The following is a 22,290-nucleotide window of genomic DNA, read 5'->3' as shown; positions in this document are numbered from 1 at the left end:
GTTGCCCGTAGAGCCTGAGGTTATCTTCCGCCGTCGTGTAGTAATCTGAAAGTCTTGCTCTCGGACGACAAGGTGGAGTTCGTGAAAGATCTAGATTGGAACGGAACAATTCGGAAGCAGCAGGGCTTCTTGCGTGGAGGAATTACTGGAAAAATAATGTAGCTCTGCCGAGCAGAAATGACATTTTGTTTCGCCAATATTGAAAAAGGTGAGGCGTCGTCTTCGAACAATTAAAAAAAAGTTCAAAATGCGTCAGGCAAGTAGATTCTTCACTTGAGCTTCGCACTACTGCAATTTAATTTCGAAGTACGATGTAAAAATGAGCGGTAATGCAGAGGATTTACGCTGTTGCTTCTAATAACCAACACTCCAAGGTTAAATGCACATACATATACCCCATAAAAGTGGACGGGAGGATGACCGCCGCCGTAGCTCAGTGGTAGAGCATCGGACGCGTAATTCGAAGGTCGCAGGTTCGGTCCCTGCCGGCGGCAAGTCATCTTTTCGTCCACTTTACTTTCTTCACATTATATTCTAAATACTACAGATAACACCCCTATACTTTCCTTGGCGTTATTGTCTGTTAGCTCTCATTAACAACGTGCCTGAATGTATTTCAAGCTCGGTTTAGAGGTTTTCGTGAAATGCTAGTATTTGCAGAAAAAAAAACTATTCGTTTAACTTTAAGAATTGACGTCCACGCTTATGCGTTGGCCAGTGATTTTTTGTTGCTTTCGCCTGACAAGTTTATTGATTGTTTTAAAATGGGCCTGGTAGATCATTGGGTGAGCTGTATAGCGCTTGCACGCTGCTTTCACCGAGGTACGTCCAGCGAAGCTTCCATTTAGACGGAACAGCTACCAAAAATGAACAACGAGGTCAGAAACGTATTGAATTCCGACAACCGCCACAGCAAAAGGAGCCAGGCATACAGCGGTGTGTGTTAATGGGTGTTGCTGTGTCGCCTTATCGTGGTGCCGTTTTCAGGACAATCGTGCCTTGGCCGACAGCGATTCCAACCGCCGCCAGCAACGTACACTTTGGATCTACGCAATATAAACCTCCGGACAGTGGCTGCTCACACTTGTCAATCGGCACAACTTTGCCCCGGCCGAAAGCTGTTATGAACGCGCTGTGGCCCACCACCGTAATAGCTCCCACAGGCTTGACCCCAAGCACGATTACCTGGAAAAGATACTTCAGAAACGAGCTGAAATGAAGTGGCGAGCGTGCGACCTCCTGTGCAGTGCTCTCTCCCTTGCTGGCGTCCCTCTCAGAACCACTAGACGCGTCACTCAGAGAAGCCCGACGCGTCCAAAGAGCGCCGCCGCGCCCTCCCCTTCTTAGCGTCTAAGTCGTTGTAAATGGTTAGCTGGAGAAAACAATCACAGCATATCCACGGAGTGAATGATGATGAGTGGGCGAAGCTGCGGAGGTTCATCGGTAAACCGTGAATCTTCTGTGAATTCTGCCCAGTACATCATCACCGACGTGAGATCGGGCGCGTTTATACTAAAGCTTCGATGACAGTTATGACGACTTGCAGCTCACTTTAATTTTACATGTACGCTGTGAATTTTCATTGTTTAGAAAACCATTGCTTTAGAAAACATCTGGCGTCTTTCGTTAAGGAGCTGGCGTCTTTTCGTTTTGCTTTAGAAACATCTGGCGTTCTTTCGTTTTGCTTTTAGAAAACAGCTGGCGTCTTTCGTTGGTTATTTCATCAATCAACGGCGTTTTGAACAAAATTTTTATTGTTTAATCACGCACAGGAAAAATCTCACCAGGCACTACCTTGGAGGTAAACAATGGCTGCTAATGGGAATGAGAGACAGAAAAGTCGGCTTCTAGCTAACACTTACACTTCTACTTCTACTAACGTTTCCTACTGGTACATGCCAATGGCTGCTAATAGGGAATGAGAGACAGAAGAATTCGGCTTTTAGTTAACGCGCACGCTGGGAATTTTTTGTTGTACAACAACGCACAGGAAAAATCTCCCCCCGGCAACACCTTGGAGGTCAAGATCTGGTACTAGCGTTACGACTGGTTACGCACTACGACTACGAGGGACGAACGGGTGCCGCCTTAAGGAGCTTCGCCCCTAAAACCACGCGACAATAAGGCCGAGGGACCACGCTCGTCCAGTTCTCGTCCAGTTCAGCGCCTCGTCCAGTCTACTGTGGTTCCTGCGTCGTCTAGTCCTTTTGCATTGCGCTGTTTTTCCCCAGCTTAAGCATGCATGTACCAAATCGCCCAAATCAACAGTCTTGCTTGTTAATGATCGCGCGTTAGCGTCGGAGGCTTTTTTTTTGTGCACATGCTTTGTTTGTGCTTTGTGCTCGTTGCCCTTAAGCCTTTATTATTCGTTGGCTACTTTTTGCATTGTCACTGCCGGATCATCCCAGCCCAGTCGTTTGGCTGTCGTGTCATTGCTCTCCTTGAGATACTGGAGACTCTCGTAACACCATCTATCTAGCCGCCTACGTCCTTAACTTCAAACTTACCAAAATTTGCCTGGGCGGGCACTAGCGTACGACGAACACGATGAACAGGTCAATACATGAATAGCGCGACATACTTCTCGCGTACATCATGAAAACCTTTCCTTCAGCCACGTGTGGCACAAGCCGTATATCACGGCCCATGGAATGCGGGTGTGATCCACAGCCGATTGACAGTTTATATGAAAGCTGAAATGGTGATGACCGGCTTTAAAAACTCGTTACGAGATTGCGTTGTGGAGCTTTTGTCGCAGAAAATGCGAAGCAGGCGTCAGCGGCATTGTTGGCGAGGGAAATATCAGATGGGCGAAAAGAGTGAAAATCGCGGTTACAGCCGTAATCGAGCACAGGCACTCTGCGTGGCAGTCATGTATTCTTCCATGCAGTTAGGCCAGTGCTTGAAACAGCTTATATGAAAGACCCAGCAATGGCCTCATATCGCAGCAGCGTCAACTGTAGTTGCAGTGTTCGCTATCGGCTTTTATAACAATAAAGAAGCGTCGCATAGTAACCCCTGTGCATCGCCATGCTGTGGTCAACCATTGCTCAACTCGGAAGAATTAGCTCCTTATGATATGCACGAAAACCGGTCCTTATGATACACACATCAGAGCACTGTCACGTGAAGTTTATTTCGGTAAAACTGACACTTCTGCTCTAATCTCAGTGCCGTCTTTTCGTCGGAGCATAGAATATTCTTTGGGCGCAAAAGGCTGCTGAAATTTCTCTGTAAAAGGCTGCACAAATATGGAAGAGCTGGTGCATGGCACCAGGGTTGGTGTTAAAGGAAGCTGCTATCATGAAATGTTAGCCTCTCTTCCACCGTCGTCTTTTCTGGGGTGGTATAGCGAGAGCATTGCCACATGACTCTGAAGCAACCGGCTACCAGTTATAGAGGCACAGCACCGCGAGTAAACCAGCATTGAGATAAAAGGCAAGCCGCTGACAGGAAAATCGTTTATTCAGGATAGGTTCAATGCGCTGTTGGCGGAAGACCTCGTCACCTCGGACTGCACGTAGGGCCTCAAGAGGGGATACATGGTGCGCCACACGGCGGCCACGTCTTGGTTCGAGTCGAGATACACGGCGCACGCCAGAGACTCGAAAAGGTCTGCCAGAGGTTTCGGAGGGCAGGCGCCGTTCTCGGCTGGCTTCTCCTGTCGAGGAAGGCCAATTACAGTAAAATCTCGTTAATTCGACACTCGTAATTTGGAAAATCGGGTAATTCAGACATCTTATCCGGCTCTTGCCAGCCTATACACTGTTTAGCGGTATGCAACTCTCGTTGATTTGGTCATAATTGGCCGGAACCCGAGTTTATTCGGACGATCGTTGGAGCGCACCGAGCGCAAAGCGCCGGATATGTGGAAGGAGCGAAAACAACGTTGGAGAAAAACCTAAAGGAGCTTGCGGTGTCTGCGAACAGTACCATGACAACAGGAAATCCAGAAAGCTCCATGCCTATTTGCTTTTAGAGCCGCATGTGCCACCACGTTGGTATCCGGCGTTCAAAAAGGCGTGGGCGTCATACACAATCGCGTCGTTGGTTACCAAGGGTTTAGCAGCCCCGGCAAAGTTCGTTCGTTTACCGGCGAAAAAAAGGTATCGTCTCGTGCACGTTGTGGTGGCGGCGGTACATAATCAGGGAGAGGTACAGAGCACGTGTTGGACTAATTAGGATACGGGAGTCTTCAGCAGCGGTTGCATTACGAAATAAGTCACACCGTGACGCAAAGTTTTGTTCTTGAGCTAATATTATGCAAAACAAGTAGAACATTTACGTGTTCACCAAAAATGTAAAAGTATATTCATATAACTGCTTTCTTGATCATTGCTTTATCGATACTTTTTGAGAATTCGGGATTCGTTTCATTGGGGAATCTTTTCCTGTCCCGTGAAATCCGAATTAACGAGCTTTTACTGTAGCGCTCGGTATAAACCGCCGCCAGCAAGCTTGAAGAACCCAGTGGCTCAGAACCGAGCTGCATTAAAGTGGCGAACGTGTGACCTCCTGTGCAGTGCTCTCTCTCTCTTGCTGGTGTCCCTCTCACACACATATTGAGGGATTGCCTAGCTACCTAGGCGAATCCGTCGGTATCAGAACATGTCTGGTGGTCAACAGGTCGCTGAAACAGGAAACAAGTGCCGAATGTGGCATCTAGTCTCCGAGAGGAGTAGCCATATATGTTTTTCTTGCGTGTGTGCAGAAGTTTTCCCAGGAATTGAAATTTGCGGGGTGTGTAAGTCTTTAGGGAGGGCATTGTGAGTAATGAAGCTATGAGCGCTAGTCATCGTTACTTATTATTGGTGTCCTTGACTCCATCGCTCGTCGCAAATATTGCGAACAGCTACTGCACTATACAGAAGAAGGAAAATCTGATTTCTCAGCAATGAGAAGTAGACAAGACGACCACGCAATAGGTGTGGCGAAACTGGGGGGTATTTCATGCTACTTGCAATAAAACCTACAAAAAATCTTGCTGGTCAACCGCACTCGACGAGCGCAGACGTGGGAAATCCTGTTAAACACGCGCATTTCTGTGCTAGGCGTCTTATTACATTTAATATTAGCGGCAATAATTTGGATAGGATAGCTCTGACTGACCTGGTCAGCGACGCTCTTGACATACTCGACGATTTCATTGTTGAGCACCTGCGAGCCGACAAGGAAGAGCCGCTGCCATCCGTGTTTCACCACAATGAAGCCGAAAAGGCGGTTGCACTCGACCTTCGAGCGCGCCTGCGTGATGGTGCGTGAGCCGAGGGGATGGAGGCAGCCGTACAACTGCGTCGTCAGCAGGGTTTTCAGAAGAGCGTCGCCTAGGAAGTCCATGGGCCGCATGTATCCCGGAACAACGCGGTTGTCTGGCGGGTACGACGAGTGCGTGAAAGCCTGCACCAGGAAGCCCTGAGGACCCCCCTATCGTTATCTATCTATCTATCTATCTATCTATCTATCTATCTATCTATCTATCTATCTATCTATCTATCTATCTATCTATCTATCTATCTATCTATCTATCTATCTATCTATCTATCTATCTATCTATAATATATAGGGAATGAGCCTATTGCAAAAACCAGCGTCGTTCCAGTACCCCCAGCGTGATACCAGTACGTTTTTTGGCACTGGGTCGCACTGGGAACACTGGTATACGCTCGGATTCACTGGGACTCCAGTGAACGCACTGGGAAAGAGCTGGGTCGCACTGGTATCGGCACTGGCTTTGCCGCTGTGACGCTGGCGCTCACTGGGAAGCGCTGGAGACGCTGAATTCCCACTGGCGGTGCTGGCACATACTGGAGCCTGTACTGTTTCTGCCAGTACCGCGCGCTGCTTTCAGTATGTACACGGCGGAATGTTTTGGTATCATTCAATATCGAATGTTTGATTCGATGGTACCGCCAGATGCTATCCTAACGGGTCCCAAACATGTGTCACAAATTCTAGCGGCAGAGAAAGGCGATGAGATGCGCACTATTTTCATGATATACGTGATAAGTAAAATCACGGTCACTTTTAATGTCTCCCTGTCGAATGTGGAGAAAAATATGTTAATAACCAAAAGCAGCCAACGCTGATCATTTTGCTTTCTAGCACGCTTTTTTTTATTCATGCAGTGCAATAATGTCGTTAGTTTTTGCGGAGCACGTAGCAGCAATGAATACACATTTCGTGCATGCCGCGCATAAATATATCAGTTTTGCATCCGTGACGTGTTGCGGTAATGACTTCATATTGTAATGTTTATAAGTCTGGAGTCGTCGGTCTGACCATACAGAGCAAATCGTTACATCGCCGTGCAGTTGGCAAGAAGTAAATGAGCTCTGGCTTCGCGACCTCTCCCAACGGAGGCCAGAAAAACAGCCGTCGTTCGATATCGCCACACCGGATATGCATCTCGGGCAATTCTTGCACTTCCGCTTACTTCACCTATTCTTTAGGGTAACAGTTAAATGGTTCCGGGGCCAAAATGCAGAAACTTCACCATCGCAACTCATCAGCGCCGAGATCGGTCCTACCCAGTGCGGCTCCCAGCGAGCTTTAGGCCTAGCTACCGGTCGAGTCCGTCTACATGCCACCGGCGCTTCTTGGTTTAAGCACACGCAATTCCAACGTGTGAGAATTACCGTAAAGTATAGTCGGGACATCCGTTAACTGAAAATACCATTTTTTCTTCTGTGCGGTGTCCGCACAATGAGCGATGACCATCGATGCGACGCGCTTTCAGCAACAAACGCAGGCTCACCGAAAGTAGCCGGCCGCACTCGCCGGTACTTCTCTGACTCATACGTCAGAACACATACGTGTCAAATGGTACGCGTAGTGAACTAGCACACCGGCATCTTTTTCAACGAATTGCATTTGTTTTTGCTGAGCGGTATTATAGTTGTAGTGATCGATAGAACTGCAAATCAGAATACAGGCACGCCCGCTCCGCAGTAATAATGTCGCTCGCGCGAGAAAACTACTCCGTATGAATTCATGTAGGCGCGTGTTTATCGAACGAGTCATCGTAAAGCTTCTGTACATGTTGATCATTAGCAAGGGCGAGAAACGGTTATTAAAAATTGACAGTAACAGCCGTCAAACTGTACCCTGCTCCTCGGTCCGTTTGATATTTTTCGGAGTTAAGACGGGAATTCTTAAAGAAACTTAGCACTCTTCCCATTTTGGTCATTTGATTCGTTGCCGGCAACCCTTTGTGTGTGTCGAATAAAGAAGCAAGCTTGATTTTGAAAGGAAGATCGCGTCTTCCCTGAATACGCGACATCAAAATATGATAGGAAACGCTGTCTTACTGCATTGACTAGCCCTTTTATGGAAGTACCGACATGTCTCAGCACGGCGCAATCAATAAAGAAAAAAAAATTCAGCACGGCGCAGTGGTAGAGTACTCGCTTGGAGATTGAGAGGTGGCGAGTTCGAATCCTCGTGGTGGAACTTTTTCTCTTTTTTTTTCAAACGCCTTTATTTTCTTTTTTTATTGCACTAATGCTTTCTATATGACTTTCTTTACTGATATATTTATGTAGGGCCCGTAGGCATCGCCGTTTCAACGCTGTAGAGACGTTTTGCGCTTGAGTACCAGCGCCTCCCTGTAAAACACTGCTCCAGCGGCCCAGTACCAGCGCAACGCTGAGCCCATAATCAGGCATGGCACTGTACGCTGGTACCAGTGGCGCTGGGTTTTGCAATGGGTCAGACAACTATTCAAACATGGCTCATCCCACTTGTCTGCAGACCAGTTGTTAAGTGCCTATAGTGTGTTGAGTGCTTAAGATATATTCAATTTAATTCAGCTTTATTTCAGATATTCCCTGAGGAGACAGAGGCTAAACGCTTCAATCGCCTCACGGTGACCTCTTCCCCCAGAGCTCGCAGGAGGTGCAATTAAGAAAAGAATAGAGTAACGTTAAAAGCTATGCATTTTTAGGAACTAAATTATGTGCAAGTGAAATGCCAATGAAATGATACAGCGGTGTGGATTACTGCAATGCAAAGTGTTAACCCAAGTGATACAAGCAGGTGATAGCAGCGAAGAAAAAAAGCCTACGAACGCACGCACACACAGACTTCCACTTTCTCACATGAAAAAAAAATGTTGCCTCAAGAGAATTTCTCATGTCCTGGTAGTATTTTGTTAACAAAGGCTCATTTTGTTAACTCATTTTTATTAACAAAGAAGATATATAATATAGGCCTCTTTGCAGAAAAAGGTTTAACAGAGGCTCATTTGGTCATCACTTGATGGAAGATATTCAACTGACAAACGAGGTAGTATATATGTTTGAAGGGTTGCGGAACACAAAAGTAATGCGTACCTTTTTGAAACAAATTTCTTGGAATTTGGAAACAGTAAAGAGACAGTTAAGTACCGCGTTCAGTAGTTACGAGCTGTTTACTGAATATATGCTGCAATTTTTTTTGTTGAATCACTTCGACAGACAATGCTTTCATCCCGCCATGGTGGTCTAGTGGTTATGGCACTCGACTGCTCACTCGAAGGTCGCGGGATCGAATCCCTGCCAGGCCGGCTGCATTTTGATGGAAGCGGGAATGTTTGAGGCCCATGTACTTAGATTTAGGTGTACGTTAAACAACCCCAGGTGATCGAAATTCTGGAGCCCTTCATTACGGCGTCTTCATAATCATTACGTGATTTTGGTATGTTAAACCCCACATATCATCATTACAATGCTTTCATATTTACCCATGATATGCGCGATTTGGTAATGCATTTTCGGCTTTCCATAATTTCTGCTGACTTTAGGTAATTGACGATAAATTTCCTGACTTTGCTTCTGTAGCAATTCGCTGTTTTCAATTGAATAAGTGAGCAGAATTTCTTTCGACTACATTTAAGATGATCGCCAAAAATAGACGCTTGACTTGAAATGACCCGTGGCTGTTCACAGATTTTTGCGCTGAAGCTACTGCTGGGGACATTAACGAATGCCACAGGGGAAAACTGTTACCGTCTTCTCTGCATTTCCGTTCTTGCATTCAGCGCAAAAAAAAACTGTGGATGTTGCAGAGACGTTTGCAAGCAGCGAAATTGCAATGCCTGCATTTGTTCCCATGCTTTCCGGGTTGTAAAGGAGCGAAGCCAACCGCTGTTGGAAGGTAAAACCAGGTGTCCTCGGCTGTCATGATTGCTCAAAATTCTCATGCCTATAATCCTGCAACGTTACACAATGATGGCCATAAAGAAAAGAAGTGCAAACAACACGGACCAGAAGAGTTCGGTATGTGCGCTCATCTTTCTCGGTCCGTGTGTTTCTGCTGCTTTTATGACGCTATGGTAGCATCTCAGCTCAGCGGTCACCCTTGTGAAACACAATGACATCACATGTTCGATTGAGTAAAGATGTGGGTAGACATAGCGTACTCTTTAGTTCATTAGGCGGTGCGGCCGCTAGCTGTCTCCCCTGTCGGCACGCCTGTGCTCTTCACACTCTTGTTTATTCATTGCGACCGCGTTTCACTAAAAAACCTCTTACATGTGTAATCACTGAGCGTGTGCGGCGCGTAAATTGTAATGGTGCATTATTGAATATTAGGGACGTTTCCGATATGCTTGCGGCTCAATATGAATACACGTCTACATCTGACACTTGCGCGAGCTCCAGCGATAACGCTGAAGCTATAATAAATCATCAAGAAAAGCCAACATGAATTAGCGCAGATAAATTACTCGCAGAATGCCAATGTAATATTCAATAGTCTCGGAAGAGAAGAGCACGTTGCGACAGGTAGCGAGGCATTGGAAGTCGTAAAGGAATGCGTCTACATTCGGCAGGTAGTCACCGCGTATCCGAACCACGAGGCAGTGGTAACGAGAAGAATGAAGATGAGCTGGAACGCATCTGACACGCATTCTGAGAATATTAGTGCTAGTTTACCATTATTCTTTAAGGTAAATGTATACAGCTCCATCAAACTGGTACATACCCACGGGGCAGAGCCCTGGAGGCTTACGAAAAGGATTCAACTTCAATTCGAAATGACGCAGCGTTCCATGCGTAGAAAAATGATAGGTGCACCCTTAAGGAACAAGAAGAGAGCAGAGTGGGTAAGGGAGTAAACAGGTGTTAAGGACATCTTTGTTGAAATCAAGAGGAAGAAATGGGCATGGGTAAGACACCTAGCGGGAAGTCAGAATATCCGCTGGACATTGAGACTAACACCGTGAATTCCAAGCGAAGGCAAGTGTTCGTGGCGGAGGCGTAACTTAGGCGGACAGATGAGATTAAGAAACCTGCGGGGACAACGTGTCCGCAGTAAGCATGGGACCGGGTTGATTCGCGGAACATAGGAGATGCCTTTCCCTGTAGCGGCTGCAGTCAGGCTGCCGCCGCGACTGTTTCTTGCGAGTTTTGCAATGGACCTTTCTCACGAGGGTAGTCGCGAATGCGCGGCGGCGTCGACTAGACATGCGCCTTCTTGTTTCGTGGTCACAGCGCAGCGACAGGAGCGGAGAAAGCTTCACCTGGCATCCAAGGCTTCCAAATTGTTTCGAAAAATACCTGGCCCCGAGATTGTCTACGTTGCGCAGCCGACAAGCTCGGAGGCCACCGACCACCAGTTTCGATTTCGGCTATCGCCACTGGAGGCGCTCTTCGAACCTCAAAAAGGTCCATTGTAGCCTGACTTATTTTTCACGCCAAATTATGAACGCGACTTTTGCTGCTTAAACTGATTTGCCGACCTTTGTTGTTTTGACCTTCAAAAGCACGCTCGTTTACGTAAAGCAATATTTAGTCATACTGCTGTTAAGATCCAACCACAAGAAACACGCATAAGAGGACTTTCCTGTGTCACGCGTAATTCTTAAGCATATTGCGATCATTTGTCGACCCCGAAGTCCGCGTAATTAATGCAAGAGCACAGTGCAGCTGCCCAAGTCGGCGAGCAAAGCAAGGAAGCTGGCCATTTTTGCGCTTCCACCTTAGGAACACTACACATTGCGACTATAGTTTTGCCTCGCAGTGTTGTGAAAAACAAAATGGAGTGAGCACTACAAAAAGCCAAAGTTTCGCCGCAGTGGCGAAGCACTGAATGCGGTAGCAACGAGTGGGAATGTCACACGAAGAATGGCAAGCAGCTCAAAACTTGCAGCGCGCTACTCAAGCCCAAAGGACGCACGAGAAGACGATACACAGGACGCGCGTGAACTAACAACCAGTGAGTCAGATTGGACTGAAAAGCGAAAACTTAAATACGAAAAAAAACGAGTTTTTGAGCGGAACGAGAATGTAACCAAAACGTTATTATTATTTTGCTCCGAAGTGAAGCCGACACATTCATGGAAAAACTTGGCAATCCGGATCAACCGAGCTCATGCAACGTCAGCAATGAAGCGTATATTGGGAGACAGTATTGGCGCTAATCTCGTGCAGGAATTGCTAAATGATTATTTGTTTTATTTATTCCTCAAACCCTGTGGATACGTAGTCTAAATAAATTGAAAGGGCGAACAATTGTGCATACAGTGAACATTTATGGAAAATGTTTAAACAAAAATAACATTATAAAACAAATAGGGTCACTATGTTTTCCAAACACTGCAAACAAATCAACAATAATGAATAATACGATGTCGAATCCATTATACAATTCCACTAGGTTATCTACGAGGGAAGAAAGAATTCATAAGTGTGTTCTTTTCGCGAAGTATGTGTTAATGCCTCTTGTCTACGGTGGATTGTGCTTCGGGGCACACATGTCACGACCTCGTTAAAAAGGGGACGCTGAGGGCATCCATCCATCCACCTATGCAAGAGCACTGTGAGAGGAAAGTGCGAAAGATAAAGGGCGCGTTATATACAGAAATAGGCCCAGGGATAATTGTAAGTGTAACAGAGTTAAGAAGTTCCAGTCTCTACTTCTATTGTTATCTATAGTGGTTCATTATGGTTAACCATCATAAGTTCTGTGGGGGTATCCGATTTTGAGAATTAGGTAAATATAAATTTACTGCTTTTCGCTGTACTCTCTCAAGGCTATTGATATTAGTTTTAGTGTACGGATCCCAAACAATAAATGCCATTCCAGTTTAGTTCGAATTAAATTGTTATGTATAACTATTTAACATCGGAAGAGCTTTCCTAACTTTCTGCCTCAGGGAAGGATAATTTTCTGAAGGCTGAGGTGCAAGTGCTACTTATGTTGTCATTCCATGTTAACGTGTTGTTAAGGTGACTCCTAGATGCTGATATTCAGTTACTTCATGCAGAAGGAATAAACGTAGTTCATACGCATCAAGTGATGGTAATTTATTGAGTCATTCGCTTATGGGCACGCTTTTTTTCTCTATTTAGTGTCGTGCCCAGGAAGTTGCACGAGTCGTAAATATATTTAAACTACTGGAAAAAGAATATTATTATTGGCAGTGGCAATATCTTTAAAAAGTACGGAATCATCGGCATATAATCGAACCTGCAGACCGCCTTCAACCGTGTTGAAAATGTCATTATTATGTAAAATATGAAGAGATGGCTGAGGACCCTACCCTGTGGCGCTCCCGATATGACTGGAAGGCAGCCCGCATTCCGCACCGTTAAATTTACAAATTGTTCCTAGTTACACGAATATGCAAAACCCAAGAGGTAACATTATCGGAATTCCTGCATTTCAAGTTTGATAATTATTTATCGCGTTGATGTGCTGAAATTGGGCGAAAAGCGAATACAGTGGCAACCAGAATTGTTTATGTTAGTGCAAGAGGACATTCGTGCGCCTGTCGGACAGGCCACCGTGTTGACGGCACTCTTGGCGTAGAGTTTTTTTTTCACACGAAAGTGTTTTATTCCGGGGTCCATCAAGATTTTCATGACGTATTTCCGTCATGGAAATACGTCAGCAAAATGAACGTCATCAAATGGCAAATAAAAAACCATAAGAAAAAGTTCCGTGACCGGAGTCGAACCCATGGCCTCTCGGCCCGCGACGATGGCTGGCGGGCGTTTAGGCAACTGACCTACCGCCGAACTTTTTTTTCTTTATTGCCTTCTTGACTACAGGTGAAGTCGTCTAACAATCACACTCATATGCGTTTCATGTGCGTTAATGCATCAAACAAAGCGATCACATCTTCATCACAGTCAGTCGTCTTATCACCTCACGAACTTTGACAACAATTTCCACGAAACACTCATGAACAGATGGAACTTTAACATCACAGTCTATACGCTAACATGCTGCGCCAAACCGAATGGAGGCCCAGTAAAAAGATAGCATCCAAATGCAGTACACAACATTCGAAGGGCAAAAAGCGAATTCCGTGTGGATTAAGAGGTAGTTCTATCTTTGAGGTCCTCTGTAATATGTCCCAAAGAATGTGGCATTATTACAATCAATGAATACATGTTCAATAGTTTCAGGCTTATTACACAGGAAACACATGCTTCCCCATGGTACATAAATCCCTCTATCATGCAGCCACGTTTTCACTGGCACGGTTCCTGTATGAAGCTTGAAGGAGAAGGTCTTTACGTTAGGCAGTATCCACATGCTTTTAACTCGTTTTAGAACGTCTTGGCCGAGTGCTTTTTTAAACATTAACCGATAAACGGGCACAGGGAATACATTCTGAATTAGGGTCTTCATAAGGCGCTTTTTTCACGTTAGATAAGTAATCCATAGGAAACCTTGCTCTTAGGAATCGATAGGACAACACAACTTCGCGGAAGAATGGCGACAAGGAGTGTCGTTCCCCCCTCTCTGTCGATACAAAGAAGTCAGGCATATGAAGCTACCGCCGAACAGGTATCGGAGGCTACATGAACGTGCCTTTTATCGTTCACACTTTCCTTCATAGTGCTCTTGCATGGATGGATGGGTGGATGCTCTGAGTGTCCCCTTTATAACGGGGTCGTGACATGTGAGCCACCAGGCTCGAGAAACAAAACGAAAAAAACGCACCGTTGCTTCGACCGGACCATTCGGCGCGTTTCCAATATAATTGTAATTTTGTTTAACACACCGCTAGGTGCTGGTTTCAGCTAACGCTGCTTCAGCCCAAACCTCGCTCATAACGTCCATCCATATCGAAAAAATCACAGCATATCCACGGAGTGAATGATGATGAGTGGGCGAAGCTGCGGAGGTTCATCGGTAAACCGTGAATCTTCCGTGAATTCTGCCCAGTACATCATCACCGACGTGAGATCGGGCGCGTTTATACTAAAGGTTCGATGAGTTATGACGACTTGCAGCTCACTTTAATTTTACCTGTACGCTGTAAATTTTCATTGTTTAGAAAACCATTGCTTAGAAAACATCTGGCGCCTTTCGTTAACCAGCTGGCGTCTTTTCGTTTTGCTTTAGAAACATCTGGCGTTCTTTCGTTTTGCTTTTAGAAAACATCTGGCGTCTTTCTTTGCTTTATTCCATCAATCAACGGCGTTTTGAACAAAATTTTATTGTTTAATCACGCACAGGAGAAATCTCACCAGGCACTACCTTGGAGGTAAACAATGGCTGCTAATGGGAATGAGAGACAGAAAAAGTCGGCTTCTAGCTAACACTTACACTTCTACTTCTACTAACGTTTCCTACTGGTACATGCGAATGGCTGCTAATAGGGATTGAGAGACAGAAGAATTCGGCTTTTAGTTAACGCGCACGCTGGGAATTTTTGTTGTACAACAACGCACAGGAAAATCTCCCCCGGCACCACCTTGGTGGTCAAGATATGGTACTAGCGTTATGACTGGTTACGCACTACGACTACGAGGGACGAACGGGTGCCGCTTTAAGGAGCTTCGCCCTAAAATAGCTCTCCGACGTTCGCCTGTCTGCAGCCCCGCGTTCTCCGCTCCCCTGTGAGAAATACCTGCCTAAAGGGAAGACACAACGCGCGCAGCGTTTCTCTCCGCACTTCACGACGCTTTGGAGGAGTGCATACCGAGTATCCGTGTTTATTATGTGCTTGTTGATGCCATGCTTGCGCGGGGTCCACCATATGCGATGTTAAGAACTTCAGCTACCGCAAAGGCTAAATCATGAGCATGGGCGTTAGTCGTCGGTACGGAGATGTGTCACTAGACGTCATCCTGAGTGCGTCCACACTAGGCGGTGCTACATCTGCCAAACAACAATAGACATTATACGCGCTCTGATATGCCAATGCACAAAAGCAATCAACTACTTCGGTGGCGACACGTCTCCCTTTCGTGTTATACCGTCATGCCCGTATGTTATTTTGGTTAGCATTACGTAACAAAATCTTCTTGGTAAAATCAGTTTTCTATATCTCTGCAGGTACACGGCCACTGCCGCAGCGTGCTTCCACTAGCCGGCTATCCGCCTCGTGCGCTGCTGCTTTCAGTGGTACTGGTGGCGCCACCAACGGCGGACGGTGGCGATAGGTGGATATGCGCAAAATAGAGGAGGCGCTGGCGCGGCTCATAGAAGCCGTGGGCAAAGCGCCTGCTACTCTCCGTTTTTCTATTCATGTTTCATTCTGGTTTGATATTTGTACTGCCGACGCTGCTCCACTAGACAACCATGCCGTCTGTTACGTCGATTGTTCTATATTATTTGTTTTAAAATGACAGGCCCGTTTTTTTATGCGTGCGCGCGATGCACTGCGTACGTTTCTTACGTGCATGTGTCCAAGTTGTTTGCGTGATCTGTTAACACAGATGAAATAAAAATTGTTGCAGTACAAAACAGCATTCTTGTTTTATTGAACACCCCAAACAGTACAACAACAATGACTATTACGGCTGTATGCCTGCTTAAGAAACGCACAAAAGACACGCGATTTTATCTTCGCCCAACACTCGTAGCACTCAACTAGGCCAAGAAAACCAAAATCTAACTTGCTGAACGTTTTAACAGCCGTCACACAGCTGCATAATAATGCGCGAAAGTACTGTAGCAAATGACCAAAAACATTCACACAGCGTTTTTTTGTTCACAGACCGTATTAACATATGAGAAAATTCTAACTGCATTGCAATCACATATTTCGGAATATCTAATCACTTTCACCATTGAAGCCATATCCTCAACACATGCGCTTTAAATTGAGCATGGCATTACTCAGACTTATATAGGAAATGCGCACGCGTGGCATTACTCAGATTTATATAGGAAATGCGCACGCGTGCAATGTATCTCGTATGCTAGATTTCCTTTGGTACGTGCAGCTCAAAATAAAATGCGCTAGGCCAACGAACCTAAATTGCTGGTTCATAATAAAGTTTATTCCTCCTCCTCCTAGAAGTAATGTTCGTGGAGTAGCGAGCATATAGCAGGACAACTACTTACATCTTCACTCACCTTTGCAAAAACGGTATTCCAATTGCAATTCAATATTAACCGACGCACAACGATAACAACACACTTGTTGCACACAGGCGTACCAGGTTGACGCTCGAGGCCAAGCGCGGTATTTTAAGTGTAGCGCAATCGTGCGCGTACAGTACGCTAGAACATTCTGGCACAATGTCGTCAAGCTTGCAGTCACTTCAGCGGTTCCCACGATGTAGCACCAGTTGACGTCCTCGCGTCACCAAACTGCTACGACGCCGAGAACTACGCACACAGCTGACTTGCAAAAGCGCGGTCTTGCAGGAGGCCATCTTGTCCAGCAACCAACGGACAAAGTACACAGCTGAGGCGTCTGAAACATTGATGTTGATGAGATGGCAGCTGAACGAAATCAGGGCTCATCGTCCGACGTGTGGCCACCGCCTTAACACAATATTAACGTTGCAACGTTCAAGGAAGACGCGACGAAAGCGACGAGCCCAGCCGGTCTTGTCGGGTGCGCTACTTCAGAGTGCAGGGCGCGCGCTCTCACGGCCACCGAACGAAATAAAAGAAAGTGGAGAGAGGAGTTAGCTTGGAGCATGGCCAGTCGGTGGAAGCAAGAGGACGTGTTGCGTCGTCAGTGTGGCGTATTGTCGAGAGATGGCGCTAGTTTGTTTTTGCGCAACGAAATCGCAAACTTTATTGAAAATGCATGGGATCCTATGGGGGTTTGTGAGAGGGCACAACCGCCTGAGCCGAGCGGTGGCGCCACCATACCGATGCACGAGGCGGATAGGCACCGTCCACTGGCCAGAGGGAGCTGCGTTGCCCGCACTGGCCCGTCCCAAGTTCGCCGAGATTGGCCGTTACGGCCACGCAGAAAACAGACCCGCGAACGCGTCCCTCGTGTAGCCCGGCCACATTCCGCCCGCTAATGCAGGGAGGGAGACGCGCGCATCGCGTTCCATTTTGACTGGCATCGTCTCAAAGTTGCTTTTTTTATCCGCTAGGCTGTGCGTTCTGGCGCTGTAGTCACACGGTTAAAACTCGACTGCACGGTGCCTATGCCTGCTCTGCAGTCGCAGGTCACGTCAGTGACGCGTCTGTTTCTAGAAAACTTCAAGACTATAAAACAGAATGAAATAAAAGGATACTATTGAATAAAAATGCTTATTTCCTGTGAACTTCATGGTCTTCGACGGAACGTTGGTGGGCGGTCGTGACACACACTGATATGTCACCACGCTTCCGTCCGAAGCGATAAGTTCTTTAACATTATGTACATGACATGCCATCCTACAGAAGCTTACCTTTATCAATAACTACTCCCCAGAAAAATTTATAAAAACATTCCACGGTCTGAAAACCAGCCAGTAGTTTCAGAGGAACGCACGCAGACGACACCGTGCTTGCACACAAGCAGCCGCGCGTGTGGTCTGAGAGGGAACGCTATCACCCCAGGGACGCGGAAACGGCCGCGTTGGCGCTGAACGCCGCCGCGCTGGTGGAGCCGCCTAGGCAAGCGCAGTACTCTCCGACGCTCGCCTGGCTGTCGTACCGTGTTCTCCGCTCGCCCTGTGAGAAGTAACTGCCAGGCTAGAGGGAAGACACAACGCGCGTAGCGTTTCTCTTCGCATTTCACGACGCTTTAGAGGAGTGCATACCGAGTATCAGTGTTTATTATGTTCTTGTTGGTGCTATAGTGGCGTTCGATTCACCATATGCGATGGTAAGAACTTCAGCTACCTCAAGGGTTAAATCATCATCATGGGCGTTAGTCGTCGGCACGGACGTCACTAGACGTCAACGTGAGTGCGTCCACATTAGGCGGTGCTACATCTGCCAAACAACACTAGACAATATACACGTCCTGATATGCGAATGCACTAAACCAACCAACTACTCCTGTGACGACACGTTTTACATTCGTGTTATACCGGTTCCTCTGAGAGAGGGATCAACCATCTTTTTTTTATCAGAAGACCGGTCTCACATGTCAGAGGTACACACATTGACGGGCTGCTTCTGACATCATGCTCACTTCCTCGATAAAAAGCATTGATCCTGCTGGAAACATTCGTCATTCACTTTAGAAAAAATAAACATTATAACTTAGACGGGTATTGGTACTACAAGTTAAGTAGTTATTGCTACCTCACTTAACATGCCAGGAATTTACCTTGTCGCGGAATGTGTAATTGATAGCCTCCTCGACCTCTCGGTAGGCCTCAGCTGCCTGCAGCAAAGCGGGGTCCTGGGAGTCCCACTGCTCGCGAGGCACTGGACGCGTCCAGCCGAAGAAACCGCCGGCTACCTTGGAATCTGCTGCCATCACGGGAAGACTGCTGCTAGCTGTCGAAATCAGGGACAGACCACAATTTGCTTGGTGCGTTCTAACTCTCTTGCGAAAAGGAGCAGTGATTCGAGGATGATGATGATCCTTCTTCTTCGTCGTTACCGAGAGTCCTTCGATGCGCGTGACATTCCCGCGTGCGGTTGAAACAATTTATTACAGAGGTAACCGTGGCATTTATACCCACTACGGTGTAAAGGCTGATATTCGTGTCTCATGACAGAAGATGATTGCAGCTGTGAATGCCGAATGGGTCAAAATTCTGGATTTAGAGCGTAAAATGATCGAAAACACGAAATTTAGTGCACTTACATGGTATGAACTAAACGTCAATCAACACGTTTCATTGCTCCTCGGTAGGCTGGCTCAACCTACTGCGGGGCGCCGGCCATGAATCACGTGGCAAATTGTTCTAAGTAAAAAGGAGAAATATCTACTAGAAATAACACCGAAACCACAACTCATTAATCATAAGGGAAAATCTGTAGTGACTTCGCTCGGCTTTGCAAGGATATAAGTAGCGTGAGCTAAGGTTCAGCTGATTATTCTTAGCTTTCCTGGTTGTCAAGCTCTGCTTTGCTGCGCCACTTAGCAGAATTTGCGCCCTCGTTCTCAATAGTTATACCACAATGGCAAACGTCAGTCAGCCGGTCTGACAAATGGCTAACTTCCATGTCCTTAAGTTTTCCTTTTCCTCCTCCTCCTCCCCTCTCTATCTATATCCCCGCTAACACGTCTGCACATGCGTGCAAATTTGGAGGCGCTATCTAGCGGCTCCGGCGCAGCGTCAGACGGCCACTGCGCAATGAAGGCGCAAAGCTGGGTGCGCACCGACGCTAGTGCGTCTGCAGCGGCTATGACGTCACTCCTCTGGAATGCGCAGACAATCGAGGTGCGCGCTGCGGCGGCGGCTCCGTTGCGGCAGCTGTGCGCCGTGTGACGTCACTGCTCCTCACGCATGCGCAGACCGCTCTCGAAGTGCCACGGGACACTGCTTCGCCTGGGCCAGTGTAGCTAGCGCTACAAAAAAGCATTACTAGGCCATTGTGACCGAAAAATAAACTGAAGCTAGCTTGTGTGGGAGAAGTGCGCGAATACCGTGTGTGGTGTGACGGTGCCGACATGGACAGATCGACACGGGAAGAAGCGCAGCGGCAAGACTTGGGCGAAGACGAAGATGACGATGGATTGTGCCACGAGGCCTCGAGTGGAAAAGGATTGGCGGGTGGAATGACGTAGCTGAAGGTGGGCGCGAGAAGCGTGCGCGTGGAGTTGTGACGGCAGTGTTCGATCGAGGGAAGGAACGTGGAGGCTGGTCGTCAGCGTCACGGTCGGGTGTAGTCCCGAGTGCCTGGCAGAGCTCAAGGGTCGGAGTGGCCTGCTTCACTTGGCCTCAACTGCGACGGCGAGTCCATGGAGCCAGCCGGGAGCTACCGCAGCCACCAGTAACACCGTCGGGTGTAGGCCCGAGTGTTTGGTTGCGGTCCCTTATCCACACGTTCGTGTACAAGACTGCGTGACTTGGGTATCCACGGTCTTCGTTCCACGCCATCTCCGTCTAGGCATCCACGTGAGCGGTGCCCTGTTCTTCACCGAACTCCGACGACAACGGCAGTCCCGCGCTGACATACCTTCCACGTCGACGAGTCCCGCGTCGGCGCATAGAACTCACCGGTGAGACTGTTTCGATCACGCTAGGACTAAACTTGTTCATATGTCTTCTTTGGTTTCATAGGTTGTAAAGTGTCGTCTTACTATTAGTGTTCGATGTTGTGTGTTTATGTTCGTGAGTTTCTCCATAAAGCGAAAAAAAAAACGGAAAACAGCCTCGCCTTTTTTTGGAGAACGTTACTGTCTTCGACGCAACGTACTCTGTCTCTTGTCATTCTCGAGAATCCCATCACAATGGCGCCCAACGTGGGGCGAGGCTGATTTTTGTTTTTTTTTTTCAAGAGTAACGATTGACATAACGACCGCGACATGGATTTGAGAGAACAAGTTAGTCTCGGTGAGAAGCTTGGTTTGTCGGTAGACGCGCTGCGATCGTGGATAGAAGAGCAAAATGCACGCGAACGGAATATCCGCGCTGAGGAACGCGATGCCCGGCGTGAGCAGGCCGAGCGCGAGGAACGTGCCCGTGAGCAGAGTTGACTTTAGTGCGGGAAAAAGCAGCTTTCGAGGAAAAAAAAGCAGCTCTCGAGGAGAAAAACTTGCAGCTTCGCATACGTCTGTTAGAGGCACAGAATGCTGCCGATGCTCGCGCACCCGTGGACGTTGAAAGTATCGGTGCTATGAACCGAGTGACTCAGCAGCAATATGTCCCCGTAGCTTTCTACCGCTCTTCGACGAGAAGAGAGACGACTTAGATGCGTATTTTCGTCGATTTGAGGTGATCGCAAGAGGACAAGATTGGCCCAAGGACAAGTGGGCCACTGCTCTCAGCATGCTATTGGTGGGTGAAGCGTTGAAAGTATTTGGTCGACTGTCCCCGGAAGACTCCTTAGATTATGAGAAGGCAAAGGCGGCCCTATTGCAGAGATTTCGATTTACTGCCGATGGATACCGGGAGAAATTCCGCTCCAGCAAGCCGGAGGACCTCGAAACTGGCCAACAATTTGCCGTTCGTCTGCAGGGTTATTTTGACCGGTGGGTCGAAATGTCGGAGACGCCAAAAACCTACGAGGGCATGCGAGACCTCTTAGTCTCAGAGCAGTTTCTGAAAAACTGTCACTTCAAGCTAGCAGTATTTCTAAAGGAGAGAAACTGCAAAACTCTGAAAGAGATGTCCGAGTCATGTGACCACTTCATGGAGGCGCAACAACAGCGTAATCTTGGACAGTTTCGGGAAGTGTTTGGAATCTCGTCTACAGCAGGGGAGAGTAGGCAGGGAAAGGAATCGTCCTCCTGTGTGACCGCGCCGGACATGACGCTTCTTCATGCCGAGCGAGGACCAAGCAGCCCTTTTGTCACGTTTGTCAGAAAGTCGGCCATCAAGTGAACAGTGACTGTAAGAAGAAGAGCGGGAAAGGCCAAGTTACGTGCGCAGTGGTTCCAGGCAAACGGGAACAAAGGCAAGAGAGGGAAGAGCTTACGACTGACCCGGTGGAGGAGTTCCTCGGCGTTTTTATGGGCGACGAGCAAGAGAAGGGACTCTGCACAGCGAAGAAGAGGTCTATGCCAACATCCGCTGGGTGGGTTTTCGGAAAGAAGGTAACCGTACTACGTGACACAGGTAGCAATACTGCGATAGTGCAGCGGAGCTTGGTTCCTGACGGAGCTTTGACAGGAAGATGTGGTACCATCATCCTTGCGGACGGAACGTCCTACGAGCTTCCAGAAGCGTGGATACACCTGTCTTCGCCGTATTTTACAGGGCGTCTACTTGTCAAATGCATGGCACGTCCCCTGTATGAAGTGATTATAGGAAATATACCAGGGGCACGAGCACCTTACGATCCTGACCCGGAATGGACCTATAGGGAGGATCAGGAGCGCAACGCTCAAAAAGGACCCGAAGACTGCGGGTACTGAGTCCCGTGAGTGTGGCAACAGCGAAAGGCAGAAAATCAAATTGCCAGTATGGGGAAGGAACAAGGTACTCTGCCATCACAAAAGATCTTCGTGCTGCCCAAAGGGACGATCCATCGCTAAAGTCGTGTTTTGAA

General features: G+C 47.4%; 1 protein-coding gene and 1 non-coding gene across 2 annotated transcripts in view; one reads left to right on the top strand and one right to left on the bottom strand.

The window, feature by feature from the left end:
* LOC119399429 (endoribonuclease Dicer) overlaps positions 1-18,647 on the bottom strand; it is a 120,658-nt gene extending 102,011 nt beyond the window's left edge. The window contains exons 1-2 of the mRNA XM_049417690.1: positions 18,452-18,647; positions 5,110-5,397 (exon numbers count right to left, since the gene is read on the bottom strand). Coding sequence (XP_049273647.1) covers positions 5,110-5,397; positions 18,452-18,604 — 441 coding nt within the window. The 5' untranslated portion in view covers positions 18,605-18,647. The remainder of the gene's footprint in view (positions 1-5,109; positions 5,398-18,451) is intronic.
* Positions 423-494, top strand: Trnat-cgu (transfer RNA threonine (anticodon CGU)). The gene has a single exon. It is a non-coding gene; the product is annotated as a tRNA-Thr (tRNA).
* Positions 18,648-22,290: the final 3,643 nt, after the last annotated feature.

This window comes from Rhipicephalus sanguineus, chromosome 7 (assembly GCF_013339695.2).
Source record: "Rhipicephalus sanguineus isolate Rsan-2018 chromosome 7, BIME_Rsan_1.4, whole genome shotgun sequence".
In the NCBI taxonomy this organism is placed as follows: Eukaryota; Metazoa; Arthropoda; class Arachnida; order Ixodida; family Ixodidae; genus Rhipicephalus; species Rhipicephalus sanguineus.
This window is presented reverse-complemented; position numbering and strand designations above follow the sequence as displayed.